The following is a 23,313-nucleotide window of genomic DNA, read 5'->3' as shown; positions in this document are numbered from 1 at the left end:
ATCATCATAGTGTTGTGCCTTGAAAAGAAACAGGGAGCTACAAACAAATTGTAGACTCAAGAACTATGCCTGTGAACTACCACACGTGATCAGAGACATATTTCAGAGCCTTTATCTTTCATAATTTTTTTATTTTTTAAAGGGATGTGAACAGGTATGTGTAGAAACTAGTACTATTGTTGTTAAGTTGTTCTGATTATTTTAGTTAATTATGTTTATTTTCCAATGTATTTAATTCCAGGAGAGCAGGAATTCAAAAATGGCTGCGATGAATGACAGAATCCTGATCCTAAAGAGAAAAACAGAAAACACACATCAAGCAGAAAGTCACATGGAGTCCAACAAAAATACCCAAAATGCAATAGCTACCGGTAATATAATTGAAAATCAGGCTACATCTGTGGATGTGAGACAGCCTCAGAGAAGCGTTACAACTCGTCACATGTTGAAATTACAGTCTCAGCTTTCTAGTCATCCAGAGCAACAGATAACACAATGTAACTCTTTAAATAACAAATCTCAAGCTGCAGGCAGAGATGAAATTCAGAATGTAGCTTCCTCTGTAGATGTGAAGGGGACCAAGACACCTGAACCTATTAATTTCACTTCTGACTCTGTTGTAGTTCCTGATGGTACAACTGAAGCTGAAATAGCACTGAGACGATCTACAAGGATCAGAAATTCAATGAGTGGACTTACTAGTAAAACTGAGGAAACATCAACAGGATCCAAACAACCTCGTGCTGAAAATTTCCAACAAAATATTTTAACACTTAAACCCTGTGTGGCTTTGAGCAAAAGTACAACAAAAGCTACTATGAATTATCAGGAAAAGATAAGAATGGAAAAAGGAACAAGCCATGTGAGTACTCAATAAATGGCAGGGCACAGAGGAACAGAGTTATCTTGGCATGCTTGTCCATATCCTTAAAGAGCGCAGGACTGTTTAATCGGCTGATGATAAGACATATTGGACACTTGCCTTTACAGTTGTGACATAGATTATAAGAGCAGGGAGGTTATGTTTTAGCTGCACAAGACTTTGGTTATGCTAAAGCTGGAGAACTGTGTGAATTCTGGTTATCAGACAATTGGAACAATGTTACTGCACTGGAGGGGGTGCAGTGGAGATTGACAAGGATGTTGCTTGTGATAGAGCACTTTAGCTATGAATAGATGTGGAATGAATGTGGGTTGTTTTATTTAGAGCATAGATGATTGTGGGGGGGGTGTGATTGAAATATTTATGATTATGAAAGATGTGGACAGGGTGAATAGAACATAAGAATTAGGAGTAGGAGTACGCAGTCCAGCACTTTGAGTCCACTCCACCATTCAAAAAGATCGTAGCTGATCTCTTTATGGCCGCAGCTCCAAATACCCGTCATAACCCTTTACTGTTCAAAAACAATTTAACTAAACATTCAGTGAGGAAGCCTCAACTATTCACCAGGCAGGGAATTCCACAGATTCACAACTCTCTGGGTGAAGAAGTTGCTCCTCAATTCAGTCCTAAATCTGCTCCCCCTAATTTTGAGGCTATGTCCTATACCCTCTTATTCTAGACAGGAAGCGCCTGCTGAGCTTACTTGCAGGGTCACAAGTTTGCAAGATGTCAAAGTGAAAGGTAGGAAGTTGGAGAGGATTTGACGAAAAGTGATTTTAATCAGAGGGTGGTGGGGGCTGCAATACACTGTCTGAGAGGGTAGTTGAGGCAGGAAACCTCACAGTTTTTAAAAAGGACATGGAAGAACTCTTGAAATATCACAACATTCAAGGCTACAGAGTAAGTGCTGGAAAGTGGGATTAGTGTAGAGTTAGGATAATTTAGTCAGTGTAGACTGGGACCTCTCTGTACTGTCTGATTCTATTAATCGATGCTGGGGTCTGGAGGTGTGGCACTTGGTGCAGTCCTATGAAACAGCAACATGAAGTAGGTGAAATCCAGTCTTTTTTCATTTCCCAGACCATGGAACTGTGTGCACTGATAAGTTGGATGAGGCTCCGAATGACCACTAATGGATCGTGAAAAGAGAAGCTGCTGCGTTGGCTGCTATTTTTATCTCCATCTTGTTGTGCTAGAGATGAAGTCTGTTCTTCCTTGAATGTGAAGGTTTTGATTAACCCTTGGTTGCATTGTTTTGGATTCTGCTGCAAAGTGCAACTTGACATAGTTTTGTGCCCTGAAAAAAAAACAGCTGCAAACAAATTGTAGACTCAAGAACTATGCCTGTGAATTACCATGTGATCAAAGACGTATCTCAGAGACTGTATATTTCATAACTTTTATATTTGTTAAAGGGATGTGAACAGATATGTGTAGATACTGTTACTGTTAATTTGTTCTGATTATTTTAGTTAACTATGTTTATTTTCAATTCCAGCAGAGCAGGAATTCTAAAATGGCTGCGATGAATGACAGAACCCTGACCGTAAAGAGAAAAACAGAAAACACACATCAAGCAAAAAGTCACATGGAGTCCAACAAAAAAACCCAAAACACAGTAGCTACCTGTATTGTAATGGAAAATCAGGCTACATCTGTGCATATGAGACAGCCTCAGAGAAATGTTACTACTCGTCACATGTTGAAAATACAGTCTCAGCTTTCTAGTCATTCAGAACAACAGATAATACAATGTAACTCTTTAAATAACAAATCTCAAGCTGCAGGCAGAGATGAAATTCAGAATGTAACTTCCTCTGTAGCTATGAGGGAAACCGAACCCAAACCTATTAGTTGCACTTCTGGCTCTCTTGTACTTCCTAATGGTCCAACTGACGCTCAGATAGCGCTGAGACGATCTACAAGGATCAGAAATTCAATGTGTCGACTTTCTGACCAAACTGAGAAAATATCAACTGATTCCAAACAACCCAGTGCTGAAAACCTCCAACAAAATATATTAACAGTTAAACCCTGCATGGCTGTGAGAAAAAATACAACAAAAGTGACCCTGAACTATCAAGAAAGGATAGGAATGGAAGAAGAAACAAGCCAAGTGAGTACTCAATAAATGGCAGGACACAAGGAAACACAGATCTTGGGATGCCTGTCCACAGCTCTTTAAAAAGGGCAGCGCAGGTTAATAGGGTGGTGAAAAGACATATGGGACACTTGCCTTTACAGTTGTGACATATTATAAGAGTAGGTAGATCATGTTGTAGCTGTACAGGACTTTGGTTAGGCCACAGCTGGAGAACTGTGTACAGTTCTGGTAACTACACTTTGGAAGGATGTGACTGCGCTGGACAGGGTGCAGAGGTGATTCACCAGGATGTGGTCTGGGATTGAGCACTTTAGCTATGAATGCACACTGATTCAGCATGGTTTGTTTTATTTAGAGCAGAGAGGATGTGGGCGTGCCTGATTGAAGAGAGACAGGGACAACTTAGTTGAAGGGTCGCAAGGTTGCATAATTTTAAGGTGAAACGCAGGAAGTTAGAGGGGATGTGACAAAATGTGTTTTCACTCAGAGGGTGATGGGATTTGGATTGCACTGCCTGGGAGGTTAATGAGGTAGGAAACCTCACAGCTTTTAAAATATACTTAGATAAACACTTGAAATGTCATGGCATTCAAGCATAAGGACCAAGTGCTGGAAAGTGGGATTAGTGCAGTTTAGTCAGTGCAGACTGAGAGCTTCTGTATTGTATGATTGTATGTTTCAATTCTGAGGTCCAGAGGCCTGGCTATTGCTGTAGTCCTGTGAGACAGCAATATGAGGTGGGTCAAATTCAGCCACTGTCATTCCACCAGGTCATGGAGCTGTATGCACTGATAAGCTGGATCGGCCTCCCAGTGACCATGAATGGAATGTGAAAATCCATGACAGAGAAGCCGCTGTACTGGCTGCTTTTTCTTCCTCCACCTTGTTGTGCTAGAGCTGAAGTCTATTCTTCCTTGAATGTGAAAGTCTTGATTAACCACAGTTGCATTTCTTTGGATTGAGCTGCAAAGTGTAATGAACTCAACATAGTTTTGTGCCTTGAACAAAAAAGGGAGCTGCAAACAAATTGTAAATCAAGAACTACGCCTGTGAACTACCACATGTGGTCAGAGATGTGTCTCAGAGCTTGCATATTTCATAATTTCTTTTATTTGTTCAAGTGATGTGAACAGATACATGTAGAAACTAGTACTATTATTGTTAATTTGTTCTGATTCTTTTAGTTAATTATATTTATTTTCTGATGCATTCAATTCCAGGAGAGCAGGAATTCTAAAATTGCTGAGATGAGTGACAGAACCCTGACCTGGAAGAGAAAAACAGAAAACACACACCAAGCAGAAAGTGACGTAGAGTCCAAAAAAAAGATCCAAAATACAGTAGCTACCTGTATTGTAATGGAAAATCAGATGAAGTCTGTGGATGTTAGACTGCCTCAGAGAAGTGTTACTCCTCATCACATATTGAAATTACAGTCTCAGCTTTCTAGTCATTCAGGACAACAGATAATACAATGTAACTCTTTAAATAGCAAATCTCAAGCTGCAGGCAGAGATGAAAATCAGACCGTAGCTTCCTCTGTAACTATGAAAGAGATCAAGACAAAACCCATTAGTTGCACTTCTGGCTTTGTTGTAGTTCCTGATGGTACATCTGAAGCTGAAATAGCACTGAGACAATCTATAAGGATCAGAAATTCAATGTGTGGACTTTCTGACCAAACGGAGAAAACATCAACAGAATCCAAACAACCCAGTGCTGAAAACCTCCAACAAAATATACTTAAACCCTGCATGGCTGGGAGTGAAAATAGAATGATCGCCCCTCTGAACTATCAAGAAAGCTTCAAGGTACTCACAGCAAATCGACTAAACTCTCCAAATATGGAAACTAACTCAGCTGATAAACTTTGCACAGTGAACATGTTACAAAGTGTGAGTAACAAATCCAATACCAACAACACAACAAACAATAAATTAGGTACAATAGAAATGCTGGATGCAAGCAACAGTAATGTGCAGCCAGCACAGCTGAAAAAAACTTCAAATCATTCACAACATTCATCACCAAAACCACAAACTAAAGACGATGTGATGAACATAAAAACCATTTGTGAGAATAATGTGATATTGGTTCCAAAAACCTTTGTTCAAGGACACACAGAAAACAACATTGATGATCACTCCATCGATCATGCAATTTCACTGGAAACGGGGAAATATAATTTTCATAATGATGTTGATTCCACAGAATACTCTGACTCTGCTAGACATTTGTCAAGCATGGAATATAGTAGAACTACTGAGTCAAATACGATGGGTGAGAGTAGGAAGCATGAACCCACCAAAAATAAAGTCTCAGAAGAGAATTGTGAATGCAGTGTAGAAGCTTCTGTCATATTAAAACACAGATGCAGTGACTCCATGATTTCTGAATATGAATCTGCGGAGAAGCCATTTGTTTCTATGATCTCAGAATGTGTGTCCTCACAGCAAGAATCCAATTGTTCTACAGCGTCAGATTATGAAAGACTTGATAACGGGATCACAGAATATAAATTAAGTAGCAATGTGGTCCCTACTGGAGATGTTAGTAAGGCAGTGATATTTGAACCAGTTACTCTCAGAGAAAAACCCAAAGGAGTCATGTCCGTGACTGATCAATCTATTAGCAGTGCTTCCACTTGTGAGACAGTCTCAATTTATGAGTTTAGTCCTGCAGCTACAAATTCACACCCAGGCCCTCAAACATATTTGAATGAATCTAATGCCAACACAACTGGACTGAGAATCAATAAGCTACATGTTGCATGCCCCTTGTCCATGGCAATTAACATGGAAATAAATAAAGAAGCAAATGTAAATGAAGCCAGAGATAACTTTGCAAGGAACAAGTGCAAAGGATCAATGCAAGACCTCATTAAAAATGGCTCTGCCCCTGTAACTCAAACAGAAGGCAATGATGATCAAAGGAATAAACTGCAAGTGACTAAGAGAATGCACAGCATACAATCTACAAATATGAAAACTGAAGACAAGACAGCAAAGAGATCTGGTAGGCAACAGACTGCCAAAACTATTAAGCATATTATGCTTTTGTTGCATTGCAGATGAAATATGGTTTTAAACTTTCAGCAAGTGTAAATTATTAATGTTGCAGCTATGTTCTCCTGAGTTGAAGTCTAGTGAGTCACTATCTGCTCTGAGTGTTTTCAAGCTATTAGGGGGGTTGCTTCAGCTGGAGTGGATTGTGATCAAGTAGGTCAATGACAATACCACTATTTATCAAGGACTGCACTCACTTATTTGGATAATTAAATATTCCCATTTTCTTCCCTCTTCTTCCGTCATGGAGGAAATCTAACCATTTTCATCCCCAGTTCCCAAACTCCGGTCTAATTTTTTTTCTCACTGAAACACTTCTGACTCGTCCAGTTTTTCCCTCTTAAAATATATTCTTAGATTCTTTGAATTATTTCTTCTACTTCTCTTGAGCACCTGAACTTGATTTACTCTAATAGCAAACACCTCTTGCTCATCTCACTTTGTTTAGCTCCTGTACCGAGTATGCTTCTAGCATTGGCAGCTCAGGCATTTAATTTTGGTCTGATGAAGAGGTCACTGTTATGAGAACAATGAAGTTTATTTCCTATGCCAATAAGCATCATAGATATTTTTGCTTCAATCTACAGGAAACTCAATTTCAAAGCTATGAACTTGTATTCCCTTTTTTAATTGTAACAGATTGTCCAATGCCTGATATTTTTACACCAACCTCTGAATCTCATATTCCAAAACTAAGTGCGCTGAACAAGAAAAATGGCAAGGGAGAGACTCGTCTACACCTTGCTGCGATGAAGGGAGATTTAACTTCTGTGAGATCTCTAATCTCAGCTGGAATCGATATAAATAGCAAGGACAATGCAGGTTTGCTGACTTTAAAATGAATTTAAATAATACTAGGGTAGAATAGGACTTAAGCATTGCAGAAAAAAAACAGAAGTGCCGGCCTTGCAGTCATCAGAACAGAGGCAAGAAAAGCAAATTTCAAAGGGAACAACAATTTGTATTACATGAGAAACAGGTTGCTGATTGCTTGGCTTTGGTCAAGGAGAATGTACCAGGAGACAGAGACCTCAAAGCTTTGGTTTAACTTCAAAAATGGCCATGTTGACTGTGGTTGTTTGAGATGTACAATTGGGACTGCATCAAGGAACAGTATTTCCAAAGTTTTTGTTTAATTAGAAGAGTGCAATGCCTGGACAAATATGTTTTTTTTCATTTAGAGAACTAGGCTTTGAGTTTGAATATATGAATAAGCACATGAATCCACATGATTAGTTATGGTTCACCAAGGCATTGCCAATTATAGTCATAGGGATGTACAGCACGCAAACAGATCCTTTGGTCTAACTTGTCCATGCCAACCAGATATCCCAAGCCAATCTAGTCCCACTTGCCTGCACTCAGCCTATATCCCATCGAGATGCCTTTCAAATGTTGCAATTGTACTAGCCTCCACAAGTTCCTCTAGCAGCTCATTCCATACACGTACTTCCATCTGCATGAAAATGTTGCCCTTAGGTCTCTTTTATACCTTTCCGCTCTCACCCTAAACCTATGCCCTCTAGTTCTGGATTCCCCCACCCCAGGGAAGAGACTTTCTCTATTTATCCTATCCATGCCCCTCGTGATTTTATAAACCTGTATAACGTCACCCCTCAGCCTCCGACGCTCCAGGGAAAACATCCCCAGTCTATTCAGCCTCCCACTATAGCTAAAATCCTCCAACCCTGGCAACATCCTTGTAAATCTTTTCTGAACTCTTTCATGTTTCACAACATCCTTTCGATAGGAAGAAGATCAGAATTGTACACGATATTCCACGTGGCCTAACCAATCTTCTGTACTCAGCCACAACATGACCTCCCAACTCCTGTACTCAGTACTCTGACCAATAAAGGAAAGCATACCAAACGCCTTCTTCACTATCCTGTCTACCTGCGACTCCACTTCCAAGGAGTTATGAACCTGCACTCCAAGGTCTCTTTGTTCAGCAACACTGCTCAGGATCTTACCATTAAGTTTATGAGTCCTGCTAAGATTTGCTTTCCCAAAATGCAGCAATTCGCATTTATCTATATTAAACACCATCTGCCACTTCTCAGCCCATTGGTCCATCTGGTCAAGATTCCGTTGTAATCTGAGGTAACCTTCTTTGCTGTCCACTACACCTCCAATTTTGGTGTCGTCTGCAAACTTACTAACTATATTTCTTATGCTCACATTGACCTTTTAATGTGGCTCATTTATTTTTAAGAAATGGCGTACAGTCATGTTCTCCGTAAATAAAAGGACTATATTCAAACCTTGTGCCTTTTCTGAATTAACTGGAGCCAAAGGGAATTCCCTTCTGCCATCTATGTGGCAATATCTTGGCCCATTTGAATTAACTTGTCAGCTGTTCAGATCCAGTTTCTCCTATTGTACAAATTGTTGCAATGATTTGAAATTTGTTGTTCCTACATTTGTCCTAGGAAGTACGAGACAAAAAGCTTTAGCAACATGTCTCTCAGCAATATTCGAGAAAGAAATATGTAATCTTTCTGGTTTTCTCATTGATACCATTAATATTTACCAAAATGTTTTATATGGCTACCACTGTACCACAACATGTCATTGGTAAACTTTTAAATATCTCCCATTTCAGACATTAAAATATAACTGTTTTGACTTAGTCAACATTCCAAAAGAAATAAAATGCTCTTAAAGTTCAAGGAGAAAGCTTGCTGCAGAGCTGTCTCTACATACCCCACCCCCAAATTCACACCGGGGAATGTACACAGATTTTCTGGCTGTATGCATGCACCATATAGATGTCTATGTTAATGAAGCTGTCTCACAAAATACAGCAGAGTCAGTGTTGAAGGTCACAGGCTTGTGATGTGTGGGGCAACTGCCATGATCATGACCCATGCCTGCCCAGTACCTTTGGCCTGTTGTGTAACTATCTCCCTGCTGACTGCAATATACAAGTTAATGTCAGGCCAGGGATGGGAAGTCAGAGTTTGAAAGTTTAAATTACTGAAGTCAATGTTGGTATGTGACATAACTTTGGTGGTATCTGATTTTGTATATGCTGCAATTTTCTTACAAGGTTGGACAGCGCTTCATGAAGCTTGTAGCAGAGGCTTTATTAATATCATACAAGAATTACTGAAAGCCGGTGCTGATGTCAATAGTCGTGGAATGCATGGGGTGTTACCATTGCATGATGCTGTGAGCGGGTCTCATTATGAGGTATTGTGCTTTTTAGCAGTAACACTTGTCAAAAACTTTAGTTTCTCAATAAAAACATTCCTGGGAAGCTAAGACGAGCAAGTGTATTTCTCAAACTCCATATTCCTCACGCTTGGCACCATCCCCCTCACTACTACCATTGCCACCATCACCACACCAACCTCCATTTGAAACTTCCTAGACAAATGGGCTCAGGTTCACATTTTTAAAATGGCCAGGCTGTATATGAAAATATGGTAGATAATAGCAGCTCTCCAGAATATTGGTAATAGGATCTGAAGTGAGAATGTAGCAGTGATCTTCTACCATCATAACGTTAGAAATGGGATGTTTGCTAATGATTGCACAATGTTCAGCACCATTTCCTAACAGCATTGCAGGTATACCTACCAAGCATGGACCACGTTGGTTCAAGAAGGCAGGTTACCACCACCTTCTCAAGGGCAGTTAGGAATGGACCGAGGCCGAGTAAGTGGAGGCCGAGCAAGCAATGCCCAAGTCTAATTAAAATAATGAAACAAAGTATCAGGATATGGCTTTTATTGTATACACACCATACACAGATATTGTGTATCAGCATCATTGGCAGATGTGAGTCAGTTGATAGCTCTTGTTGCCCAATCTTCAACCTTTTTGATTGTTCAGATGCAGCTAGTGCAGTGAACAATGCAGAAGAAAAGTAGCATGGCTCCTGCTAGATTATTTTACATTGTCCTGTAGATGTACAGATATGGTCACACTCCAGTTGTTCATTGAGGAAACAGCCAGCACCATGTGGAAACTTGTATTCCTCGTACTGCAACATGCTCACTCTGCTTGTTTCTCTTTGGTATAGAAGAATGAAGTGTAGTTAGCTCTCACTGAATTGAAAACATAATAAGTTCTTTCATAAATCAGTGAATGCCAAACTACAAGCCTGAAAGGAGCTACACAAAATAAGTTAAGCTTGTTGGTCTAAGCTTACATTTGTAGCAGCAACAGATGTCAGATTACAAATGACAGGTATTGATCATCTCCAATAAGAGGGCAAAAGTGAGGACTACAGATGCTGGAAAGCAGAGTTTAGATCAGAGTGGTGCTGTAAAAGCACAGCAGGTCAGGCAGCATCCAAGGAGCAAGAAAAATTGACATTTCAAGCAAAAGCCCTTCATCAGGAATAGGGCTATTTTCTTGCTCCTTGAATGCTGCCTGACCTGTTATGCTTTTCCAGCACCACTCTGATCTAACCTCCCATCTCCAATAAGTGACAATCTAACCGTCACCCCTTGACATTCAATGGTGATACCATCACTGAATCTCCCAAAAGGTCAACATCCTGGAGGTTACCACTGACCAGAAACTGAACTGGACTTGCCATGTAAATAATGTGACTCAATGCATCTAGTAATCCACCACCAGGCTCCCCAATACTTGTCCACAATCTATAAGGCACAAGTCAGGAGTGTGATGGAATACTCCCCACTTGCCTGGATGAGTGCAGCTTCAGTAACATTTAAGAAGCTTGACATCATCCTGGACAAAGCAGCCTGCTTGATTGACACTACAGTCACTTTTTTGCAAGGTTTGTGAAGGTTTGTAGCTCAGGTTGTAGGGTGTAGGTTTGCTCACTGAGCTATAGGTTTGCTATCCAGACGTTTTATTACCTGGCTAGGTAACATCATCAGTGGCGACCTCCAAGTGAAGCGAAGCTGTTGTCTCCTGCTTTCTCTTTATATGTTTGTCCTGGATGGGGTTCCTGGGGTTTATGGTGATGTCATTTCCTGTTCGTTTTCTGAGGGGTTGATAGATGGTATCTAGATCTATGTGTTTATTTATGGCGTTGTGGTTGGAGTGCCAGGCCTCTAGGAATTCTCTGGCATGTCTTTGCTTAGCCTGTCCCAGGATAGATGTGTTGTCTCAATCGAATTGGTGTTTTTTTTCATCCGTATGCAGGGCTACGAGGGAGGGAGGGTCGTGTTTTTTTGTGGCTAGCTGGTGTTCATGTATCCTGGTGGCTAACTTTCTTCCTGTTTGTCCTACGTTGTGTTTGTGGTAGTCCTTGCATGGAATTTTGTAGATGACGTTGGTTTGTCCATGGGTTGTACTGGGTCTTTTAGGTTTGTTAGTTTTTGTTTGAGAGTGTTGATGGCTTTGTGTGCTACTAGGATTCCGAGGGGTCTGGCTGTCATTTCTGAAACTTTTTTGATGTATGGTAAGGTGGTTAGGGTTTCTGGCTGTGTTTGGTCTGCTTGTCGTGGTTTGTTCTTGAGGAATCTGTGGACTGTACTTTTTGAGTATCCGTTCTTCTTGAATATGTTGTATAGGTGGTTCTCCTCTGTTTTCCGAAGTTCGTCTGTGCTGCAATGTGTGGTGGCTCATTGGAATAGTGTTCTGATACAGCTTTGTTTGTGTGTGTTGGGATGGTTGCTGGTGTAGTTAAGTATTTGGTCAGTGTTTGTCGGTTTTCTGTATACGCAGGTTTGTAGTTCTCCATTGTCCTTTCTTTTGACTGTGACGTCCAGGAATGTGAGTTTGTTGTTGGTTTATTCCTCCTTGGTGAACTTTATACCTGTGAGGGTGTTGTTGATGATGTACTCAAAAAGTACAGTCCGCAGATTCCTCAAGAACAAACCACGACAAGCAGACCAAACACAGCCAGAAACCCTAACCACCTTACCATACATCAAAGAAGTTTCAGAAATGACAGCCAGACTACTAAGACCCCTCGGAATCCTAGTAGCACACAAACCCACCAACACTCTCAAACTCCCCATCCTGACTTTGAAGATCATCAGCATTCTCTTTCCCTCTTGAGGGGAGGTGGGGGGGGGGGGGGCGCAAACAGACCTAGATGTGAGTGTAATGGCATATGCTCACCTGTGGATGTAGTGGATTTGGCAAGGGTGGTTATGTGAAACGTCAAAAAGACATGTTTGCAAGATATGAGGCAGAGCTGTGAATGTGGAAATGGTTGTGGTGTGCACAACAGGTTGTAAGTGAATGTGCAGCTGTATTCATTTTTCCTGACCAGGTTAAATTATTAATGTATTTTCTACATTAAAATCAAGCAAAATTATATTGTGAATTATATTTTTGGCTTCATCCAGCCACACCTTCCTTGTGACAGTAGTTGGGTTGCTTCCTCCCTTTAATGGGCAAAGTTATCTCTTTCTGATTCTTTACTGCTCCTAGTCATGCATCAGGGACACATGATTAAAGCTTTGTGTTATCTGAGGCCATCCTCTACAATTGGTTGTCTCTGTGCAGAACCTCCCAAACTCTCCAAATTCCTAAAATGAATTGACTCTTTAAATTTTGGAGATGTGAGTGCAGAGTGTGGATCAGCACCTCTTCCTCTGACACGCAATCAGTGCCAAACTCAGTGGTAAAGCTAAAATGAGATAGCCGTTTTCAAATGCTATACACATTTCCTGAAATTCCTTCCAGTTCTATCATGTGGTAGCAGGCATGGTAGCAGAATGAATTCCAGAGTTAATGACTGGCACTCTTGTAGCTATTACTTTTGTCGATATTATTTTTAACCATAATGAGGATTAGAGGCAGATTTAAGTGCCTTTTTGGACAAATTTAACCAATTTAATGAGTGTCTACTTTAAAATAAAACAAAGTCAAGCATTATTTTCTCAGATGAATACTTCTTTTTCATAAGCGTAAGAATTATAGGTTATTATATTTTATGATTGAAGGGATCCAAAAACCATTTATTTTGTTGATGATAAAGTGAAGTGGGTGCATTCTATTAATACAGCCTCGCTGCCCTATAGAAGATATGAGGTTGCTGAGGAAAATGTCTGACTACTAGAAAGTCTCTCACAGATTTTTAAGTGTTTCCACATATTGTCACAGCACATGCAAAACAACACTTACAGGGCAGAATTCAGCACAGCCCACTGGAACAGGCAAGCTGGTGAGCGAGCTCTGAAAATCTTGCAAAGGTAAAACAATCCCATATTGAGTTAAGCCAGTGCACGTCACTTGCCCGCTTGTGGTGGGAATTTACGCTCATTAGGGAACCTCTTAAATCCAATTATTCTTAAAATCATCAGGATTTAAATGTCTTGACCTTCCACTGAGAAAGGATGTGGTGTTCTCCAATCTGTCATGCAATTAAATTCCATCCATAGCCACAAATGTACCATTAAGAAGAACACACTCCTAAATTTCAGAAGTCAGATCATTACTTGATAGTTTCAAAGGTGGAATTTAGCTCCTTAAGTGTAAGAAGTGTGAAATAGCAAAATATATAAATTACAAAGTGATTTAACCCAAATATTCCTCAGCCTTTTAGCTGAATGAGTTTTCATGATGGTATATTGTATTTTTTAGGCTGTGAAACTCCTGTTACAGTATGGAGCTGATCCTAAACAGAAGAGTGTAGCTGGAAGGAGTGCTTTTGATGAACTCGCTGATGATAAGATTAAAGATCTACTTGAGACTCACTGCGATGGTGAGGTGACTGTTCATGAACAATCACAGCCAATTATAGGTTGGTTCTCCAGTGGTTCAATCCATTATGAAATGTGGGTTTCAAAAGCTTGTACTGAGTTTCTAAAATGTTCTTGTGGTAGAGTTTTAATGGACCACAAATTATTTCTTTACAAAGAAAATACTTTGATGGTGAACTGGAATCAGAAACCTTTGGTTGCTGATCATAATGTGTGTTAGGATCTTCTAAGAATTCAGGGTTGCAGAAGTTCACTGTCGTTCCCATTTTGTGAGTTGAAAACAAACAAGTTGGACGTGATTGGTTACAAGGTTCCAAGCTAGTCGCAGGACAAATGACATAATCAATCCTACAGGACTCTCCAGACGTTTCTTTGGAAGTAAAGGTTAACCTACTGGAGAATTTGGAAGTAGAATCATAGAGTAATGGAACATTCTAGCAGTAGGTGGCAAGGATGAGTGCTGAGTAGGGGAGCTCAAGCAGTTGTACTGGGACCTCAAGCAGCAGTTGGAGATGGTGAGTGAGGGCAGCTGGATTGAACAGAACTTCATTGGGAAGAAAGGGCATCTTCATGGGAGAAAGGAGCAGACAGACAAAAGATTTCTCAACCCAGTGTAAACATCCATGTAAATACTTCCAAGTAACAATAATGATGATGACATTGGATATTTGACCTGGTAAACTACAGGATTGTGACTGAAGATGAGCTAAAAGGAAAGATTCCTTACCCATGCCATCATTGGAAGGAAGTTCAAGACTACCTGCCAAAGCCTTTGGAGCAAGGTGTCGTCCAAGAGTTGTGAAGTGTTCTCCTATAGTCCTCGGGATTTAGATGAAAGACAGAAACCTGGGGGTCCGTGTCAGTTATGAGCCCCTCAACGGAAAGCCTCATAAGGGATGCTGAACCTTGATGTAGGCTAAGGAAGGATTGCAAATCCTCAAAAGTGCAATGTAATTCTGGTCTCACTTTGACTCACAATAATAACCAGCTACCCATCACTGAACAAGACATTGAAATGATGACTTTCCCAAGCACAAGGGGAATACAGAAGAACGCTGTTTTGGGGTCTTTAATTCATGCATGTGATGGATAAAACTTCAGGAAATCTTTCATTTCCAGTCCATCCTTGTGTATCTGAATGATATACTCACCCTCAGCTTGACATTTGAAGAGACCCTTTCAAGACCAGACATCATTAGCCCGCTTGTCACACATTAACTTAAAAAAACAAACCATTAGAAGTGTCAACTTTCTAGTATGGGAACTTTGTTAGTAAGGAAGGCATTATTCCTGATGATAAGAAAATTGGGGTGGTAGAGAATTGCCCCAGCTTAATATGGAAATGGAATTACATGCATTTCTTGGTCTGATTCACTTCCACAGAATGTCTATGCAAGGCTATGTACAATCAGATGCCCCATTCCAAGATTTGCTGAGGAAATCAGAGAATGTTGCAGGTGAGATTGAGAAAGCTTATAAGTGGCAGCATCAAAGGGAGCTGGACTACAGCATGTGAAGACTTTGCACCATCAAGCAGAAGCTTATCTGATCACCTGCCCTTGGCTGGCTACCCACTTTCATAGGAAACTGACCCTGGTTGACTTAGGAGTGCTGTCATAGGTTCAACAGCTGAAATGAGTAGTTAACGCTTATGCCAATCAGAGTCTTAAGCTGAAAGTGAGGAATGCAGAGATTTACTCCAGTATGGAACTCAAACTCTAGCTTTGAGGTACTTTGTTTTCCAGAAGTTCAGAAACACTCTCATCAGTGCCAAGTTTGAAGTGTTTACAGACAATAACCCATTCAGCTAATTCAAACATCTGTCAAACTTAGAGCATTGGAGACCCAATAGACAGTTGAATACCAGACTAAGATTCAGCTAAGTGTCACTGATGCACTTTTGAGTGAAATTGAAACTAGGTCCAGACAGATGGAGCCAGATGTGGTTTCATCTTTGTCATCGAAATTGAAAGAAGACCTCAGACAGCTTCAGTTAATTTTCGTAGGTTTCAGTAAAGTGCACCATTACTGGAAGGCTCACAATCCATCAAGCCAGTGTGAACTGACAAAGGAGTCCAAATAGGCATTGAACTATTGATGTGCTGGAGGGGATTAGGGGGAAGGATAGAGTCTTCGACCATTCTTCAACCTTGATTCATGTCAAGGAGAATGAGTGAAGCAACCCATCCTTACTGACAGCTTGAAGTGTCAAGCATTGATAGCAAATCATAATCAAGCGGGCCATCAAGTAATAGGAAGACCAACCATAAAGCAGTGTTATTGACCTAGATGGCTGCTGATATTGATGAGTGCTGTCAATCTGTGAGAGGAATAAATTGTGAGAGGCAACTGCTTGATAAATGGTCATTGTATCCTTCCCCAGCAGCAGAAGGCAACAGTGAAGGAATATGCTGAGCTAGGGAGCCCGAGCAGTTCTGCTGGGACCTCCATCAGTTGGTGGCAATAATGAAGGAGGTGTCAAACGGAACCCTTGGTTAATTGGATGTCTTTTAACAAAGGGAGGAGCAGACAGATAAAGGATTCCTCAATCCAGTTAAACCACAGGCTTCATTCCACTGTAATTTCCCTTAATGTTTGTAATGAGCTAATGCCAGTGGAATAAATATCCCTGCATCATGAACTTTGGGCAGTTCGATGTGTTCAAAAATCATGCTACTATAGGTACTTTAAAACAATATTATCTTTATTTAAAAAACCTTCAACATCTTTGTTTATTGTTTGTCCAAATATTGAGGATATGGGGAAAGACAGTTGTTTAACTTGGGTGGGTGAGTGGGAATCAGAGGCAATTAAAGTATGAAATCATCTCAGGATGCATCAAGAAAAATGTCCAGTCAGCGTTGGTCATCGGAAGTAATGATGGTCATTTTGTAGGATTAGTCTCCTTATATCATTAGTATAAGGTTGTAGAATAGCTTTTCTTTGGGGATGGAAACTAGTGAGGGTGTTGAAAGGTCTGGCTAGCAACTAAAATTTTAAATGAAGTATGTATTTAAAGACAAGTACATTAATAGAAGCATCAAGAACTTTCATTATAATTAAATCAGTGGGTTGGCATCATTAGTCCTGCTGTTAATTGTCAGGCTGTCTGGTGTCCATGCCACTTATTAAAATGTCTTAAAAAGAGATGTTTATTTTGACTGCAGGAAATGTTGAAAGGTAGAGGCATAGAATCTGTTTGGGTTTTCTCCAAATGTGAGGAGTAAGTCATGGAAATTCTGGGGGCTCAGGGCAGTCATATGTGGCCAGCCAGAGGATGCATCCTACAAGATTATTGACTACATTTCACTCTTGTTCATTCAAATCTCATCCTCACACACCGAGAGTGGCAAAGTGTGGCCACTCCCAGTTGTCTATCTTTGCTCCTTAATAAGTTCTTGAAAAATCTAACCCTTGTCCCTCTGATTCCTTCCAGATCAACAAAATGTAGAGTACCGGGAGGAAGAGAAGCTGACAGAAAGCATCGCAGGAGATCCAACTGCACCACATGACCTAACTAAGCAGATGCCTCAGGATGGGCTGGTCGGGTCTTCAGTGAGAACCTCATCTGGTATAGTAATGGCAGGGTTATGGGATAGGATCTGTCTGCTAGAAGGAGAAGTCATAGGCTAGATTTATGGGAGAGGTTAGAGAAGATAATTTTAAGAATGTACCCTAAAGACAAAGACTGATCCTTATAGTCAAAGACCTTTCCAACCCACAGGTTGTCTGCTAGACAGCTTGTACCCAATGACACAGAACATGTGGGGATTGACTCCAGCTTGTATAGGGCCATTCAGCAAGCCATTAAGGCCCTCTAATAAATGATGGATGAGTAGTCAGCTCTGTAATCTATGCAGTAGAGCCCCAAATAAGACTGCTCAGACAGTTTTGTTTGGTGCTTTGATGGTTGCTAACATGATTTTGAGGTCTAGTTTCTCCTTAGACTAAGTTCCCTTGAAGAATGCAACTCCCACGTTATATGTTCTTGAGGCAGAAGAACAGAAGTGGGACTGCTGGAGTAGGTTAAGGCATCCTTACTTCTACTTAACCAGGAACAGCCTGAATCTGTTCCTTTTGACCTCTTCATATCATCATGTCAGTTTCCCTAGGTTCCTGCTGAAAAGGGGATGTCATTGATCATTTTATAAGTTACCTCTTGATCGTCAGTCATTTCTGATCATATGGTCTTAACATTTTTAAAAATGGGATGAAGGCATCATTGGCTTGCATTTATTATCCAAACTTAATTACATTAAGGCAGGGAAGACAGTTAAGAGTCAACCACATTGCTGTGGTCTGGAGTCACATATTGGTCAGATCAGGTTAGGATGGTAGATTTCCTTTCCTAATGGATGTTAATGAACTAGATAAGATTTTACAACAATCAACAGTAGTTACATGGTTGCATTAAGTCTAGATTTTTATTGAGTCCAAATTTCACCATGATAGGATTTGAACCCATGTCCCTCCAGCTTTAGCTCTGGATTATCAGCCTAACAATATTATCACCATGACGCCGCCTCCTCTTGATTGCTCCCTGGTAATCACACAAGTCCTGTATTTAAAAAGAAGAGGACAACTCAAAGACTTCCCCATCAACACTTTGTAGGAGCGTTAGACCACTTTTTTTGGATATTTCATATCCATGGTAATTTTCTTGAAGGACTCAAAGCACATCTGTGCTCTTCATTAAATTTTTTTTTATAGATATTTTTATTAGAGATTTAACATTTTTACAAGTTTACAAAAATAAACAAAACTGTCAAATACAAACATTGATATGCAATTAAATCAAATATACAATAGCCAAACTTTAACAAAAGAAAAAATACCGAAAAAGGAAAAAAAAACAAAACTCAAATATCTACTAATCTAACCTACAACTAACCAGAGTGTATATTTAAGTCTCTTACATGCTCGGAATGTGTTAACATCAAATGTAATAAAACCCATATTCATGCCGGATTCCTCTCCCAAGGGGCCCCGGACCAGCCAGGATTGTAATCTCAATTAAATAAAAGCCCTTGTTAGGATAGCCGAAATATCTGTATTTATGTAATTCAAGAAGAGCTGCCATATTTTATAAAATAATTCGGTCTTTTGGTGCACCATATTTGTAAGGAAGTCAAGGGGAATACATTCCATAATTAATCTGTGCCAATTTGAAAGTCCAGGGGGGCCCTCAGCCACCCAGTTCACCAAAATATTTTTCCTTGCACAGAAAGAGAGAATAGAAAATAGTCTCTTCCCGTACATGTCCAGGAAGGGAAAGTTCGAAAAGCCCAAAAGGAGAGATACAGGGTCCACTTTAATTTCCGTTCCTAAAATTTCTGTCAGGGTACTTGCTACTTTAGTCCAATATCTACGGATCTTATGACAGGTCCATAGGCAATGTACAAAAATGCCCACCTCTATTTTACATTTGGGACACGTTGGAGATGCTCCTGCCTTAAATTTTGCCAATCGAACTGGTGCTATATGGGCCCTATGAAGTATCTTCAGCTGGATAGCCTGGGTTCTGTTACAGATAGTAATTCTTCTAGCATTTTCCCAAATATCATTCCACGTTTCTATAGAGATTTCTAGTCCCAAATCCTGATCCCATGTTTTAAGCAGATTATCCATATCTACTTCATCATGTAGTAAATGATAAATATTACTGACGGAAGATACCCCCACTGGTCGTAGGACACTACATTCTCTAACTGATTTATAAAGACTATCTAATAACGTAGTCTTCTTCTGTATATAGTCTCGAATTTGGAAGAATCGAAAGAGGTCTCCATTAGGTAATCCGAATTTCTGACGCAGCTGTTCAAAAGACATCAGGACCCCATTTTTAAATAGGTCCCCTACACATGAGATACCCCTGGATCTCCAGAGTTTAAAAGTGGCATCTGTAAACCCCGGTTGGAATCCCCATGCTCCCACTATTGGTGCATAGGGTGATGTTTTATGTGAATTGCCCTCATTTTGCTGCATTACATTCCAAGCCTTAATTGTGTTTAGTATTATAGGGTTTTTACAGTGATCTGTAATGATTTTCCTCTTGTCTGAGAATAAAAGGTTAATAAGTGGGTATTTTACTTGAGAGGCCTCGATGTCCAACCAGATTGATTGTGGATCAGACAAGACCCAATCAGCTATGTATCAGCTAGGGAACTTAACTCATATTTCCTAAAATCTAGGAAGTCCAATCCTCCCCTTGCCTATGGAAGCTGTAGCTTCTTCAGCTTAATGAGGGGCCGTCTATGATTCCAGATAAAGGAACCCAGCCAGCCATATAATTTACGTAGAGCCAGCCTCGGCAGCATCACCGGAAGCATTCTCATAGGATATAGGAGACGGGGCAGGACATTCATTTTAATTAGTGCTATTCTACCCAACCAGGAAATTGGAAGGTCTCCCCATCCCTGGAGGTCCTGCCTTATCCTTTCCAGTAAATGCACAAAATTAGCCTTATACAACTGACCAAATACTGGAGTAATAAAAATGCCTAAATATAAGAAGCCCTCCAGGGACCAATGAAAGGGAAAAAGGGATCCGTCCACTAAGTGGGGTATCATAGCAAGGCCACTCATTGGCATTGCCTCCGATTTTGAAAAATTAATTTTATAGCCTGAGAATGCGCTAAATGTATTAATAACTTGGATTAGGCGAGGTACGGACATCAGAGGATTACTGAGGAATGGAAGAACATCATCTGCATAAAGGGTAATTTTATGTTTACCTGTACCAATCCTCGGGGCCGTTATATTAGGATCAGCTCGTATAGCTTCTGCTAGTGGTTAAATTATTAGCGAAAATAACAATGGCGAGAGAGGACATCCCTGACGCCAGCTCCTACCCATATTGAAGCTATCCGAACCTAATCCATTGGTAACCACAACTGCTTTGGGATCACTATACAATGTTGAGACCCATTTGGTAAACACCTGTCCAACGCCAAATCTTTCCAATGTGTAAAACAAATATGACCATTCAACCCTATCAAATGCCTTTTCCGCGTCTAATAAAACTACTACTCCTGGTATCTTTCCCTGATGACAGGCTTGAATCATATTCAAAACCTTTCTAATATTATTGGATGATCTACGGCCCTTGATAAACCCTGTCTGATCCTCCTTTATAATATGTGGCAGTACCCTTTCTAGTCTCAATGCTAACATTTTAGAAAGGATTTTAAAATATACATTTAGTAAGTAGATTAGATTACTTACAGTGTGGAGACAGGCCCTTCGGCCCAACAAGTCCACACCGCCCCGCCGAAGCGCAACCCACCCATACCCCTACATTTACCCCTTACCTAACACTACGGGCAATTTAGCATGGCCAATTCACCTGACCTGCACATCTTTGGACTGTGGGAGGAAACCGGAGCACCCGGAGGAAACCCACGCAGACACGGGGAGAACGTGCAAACTCCACACAGTCAGTCGCCTGAGGCGGGACTTGAACCCAGGTCTCTGGCGCTGTGAAGCAGCAGTGCTAACCACTGTGCCACCGTGCCGCCCTAAATATGTATGACGTACAATCTTCTGGATCCTTTCCTTTTTTAAGGATAAGAGAGATATTTGCCTCTTTCAGCGAAGGCGGGAGACAGCCCTGACTATATGCATAGTTATACATGTCCATAAGTGGACCAGCCAATATTTCTGTGAATTCTTTATAGAATTCAGCTTGAAAACCATCTGGGCCTTGTGCCTTACCGCTCTGAAGTTGCCTAATTGCATCAAGTATTTCTTGGACTGTTAGAGGAGCATTTAGGACCGATACCTGTTCCGGAGTTAGGCCCGGAAAGTCAAATTTTTAAAAAATGACTGCATCCTCCTAGTCCTGTCTTCACAATCCTGCGATTTATATAACTCAGAATAAAATTCTCTAAAGATCGCGTTAATCTTTTTATGATCATGAGTCAAAATGCTCTTCATTAAATTTAAGTACAAAGTGAAAATTCTGTGTACAAATCAAATTGAGCCAATCTCATTTCTTCACATCAGCTCAAGTTCATATAATTGCAATCATGCTCCATTTTTACTTTTTTTAAAATCTGTTTAACTTTATCTCTTTTCTGCAAATTTAGCACCCTCATTCAAAAAGGGAAAGAAGCAGAAAACAAGTAACTATAAGCCAATTGGCTTAACATCCATTATTAAGAAAATGTGAGAGTCAATTGTGAAGGATGTAATAGCAGAGCATTTAATCAAGCAGAATCAACATGGTTCTGTGAAGGGGAAATTATGTCTGACAAATTTATTAGAATGCTTTTGAGAAGGTAACAAGCAGGATCAATAAAGGGAAACCAGTAGATCTAATAAATTCAGATTTAAAAAGGCATTTCATGACGTACCGATTGTTAGAACATAGAACGGGATAGAACAGAAACAGTCCCTTTGTTCCACCATGCCTGCATCAACCATGATGCCATTCTAAGCTAATCTCAGTTGCCTGCACGTGGTCTGCATCCCGCTATTCTCTGCCTGCTCACGTTTCTGCCTAAATGCCTCGTAAATGTTGCTATTTATCTGCTTTTACCACTTCCCCCGACGCATATTTCAGGCACCTACCACTCTCTGTATAAAATCATGCCTTGCTCATCTCCTATAACCTTTCCCTTTCTCACCTTAAACCTATGCCTCCTAGTATTTTACATTTCCACCCTGGGAAAAAGACTCACTTTCAACCGTATCCATGCCTCTCATAATTCTATATACAGGACGACCTCTGAATCCATGGGTCAGGTTACCATGGTTTCAGTTACCCACGGTTTACCACAACCTGGACGTATAAAAGGAAATGTTCGAGAACCAGGGACCAGGAGGCTGCCAGGAAGGGACATTCCTATTTAAATGAATGGGTTTGCACCTATCCGCAGTTTCGGGCTTCCGTGGTAGGTCTTGGAATGTATCCCCCGCAGGTACAGGAGGACTACTGTACTTATATTAGGTCACCCCTCAAATTTCAATATTCTATCAAAGACAATGCAAGTTTGTCTAACCTTTCCTTACAGCTAATACACTTCAATCCAGGCAACATCTTGGTAAACCTATTTTGCATCCTCTCCAAAGCCTTCACATCCTTCCAGTGCCCAATACTCCAAAAGTGGCTTATTGTAAATTTTATACAGCTGCAACATGACTTGCTCAATTTTTATATTCAGTGCCCTGACCAATGAAGGCAAACTTGGTGTATGCCTTCTTTACAAATTTATCCACTTACATTGCCACTTTCAGAGATCTATGGACTTGCACCCAGGATCTCTCTATATATCAATGCTCATAAATGTCCTGCTATTTATGAATACTTGCCTCTTGCATTTGACCTCCCAAAATGCATCACCTTACACTTGTCCAAATTAAACTCCATTTGCCATTTCTCTGCTCAGCTTTCCAATTATCTATATCCTACTACATCCTTTGCCAACCTTCCTCACTATTCATAATTCTTGCAATTTTCATGTCATCTGTAAACTTACTAATCCGATCACCTACATTTTAAAACAAATCATTTAAATTATAAACATCCGAGGTTCCAGCACTGATTCTTGTGGAAAACCCATGGCTGCAGACCTCCAGTCAGAAAAACAGCCCTCCTCAATTAGCCTGTGTCTTCTAT

At 40.4% G+C, this 23,313-nt stretch overlaps 1 protein-coding gene across 6 annotated transcripts in view; it reads left to right on the top strand.

The window, feature by feature from the left end:
• The window catches only part of LOC122556192 (uncharacterized), a 96,131-nt gene that overhangs the window by 31,977 nt on the left and 40,841 nt on the right, over positions 1–23,313 (top strand). For 5 of the 6 annotated variants that reach the window (XM_088000301.1, XM_088000286.1, XM_088000297.1 and 2 more), the window contains 7 exons: positions 242–862; positions 2,385–3,002; positions 4,211–6,005; positions 6,695–6,877; positions 9,108–9,250; positions 13,577–13,736; positions 17,132–17,266. In XM_088000301.1, coding sequence (XP_087856427.1) covers positions 242–862; positions 2,385–3,002; positions 4,211–6,005; positions 6,695–6,877; positions 9,108–9,250; positions 13,577–13,736; positions 17,132–17,266 — 3,655 coding nt within the window. The remainder of the gene's footprint in view (positions 1–241; positions 863–2,384; positions 3,003–4,210; positions 6,006–6,694; positions 6,878–9,107; positions 9,251–13,576; positions 13,737–17,131; positions 17,267–23,313) is intronic. The other variant, XM_088000291.1, reaches the window with a different exon arrangement.

This window comes from Chiloscyllium plagiosum, unplaced genomic scaffold (assembly GCF_037043375.1).
Source record: "Chiloscyllium plagiosum isolate Xiang-an unplaced genomic scaffold, Cpla_swu_hap1 HiC_scaffold_2, whole genome shotgun sequence".
NCBI lineage: Eukaryota > Metazoa > Chordata > Chondrichthyes > Orectolobiformes > Hemiscylliidae > Chiloscyllium > Chiloscyllium plagiosum.
The sequence above is the reverse complement of the archived record's forward strand: the minus strand, read 5'-3'. Positions and strand labels throughout refer to the sequence as shown.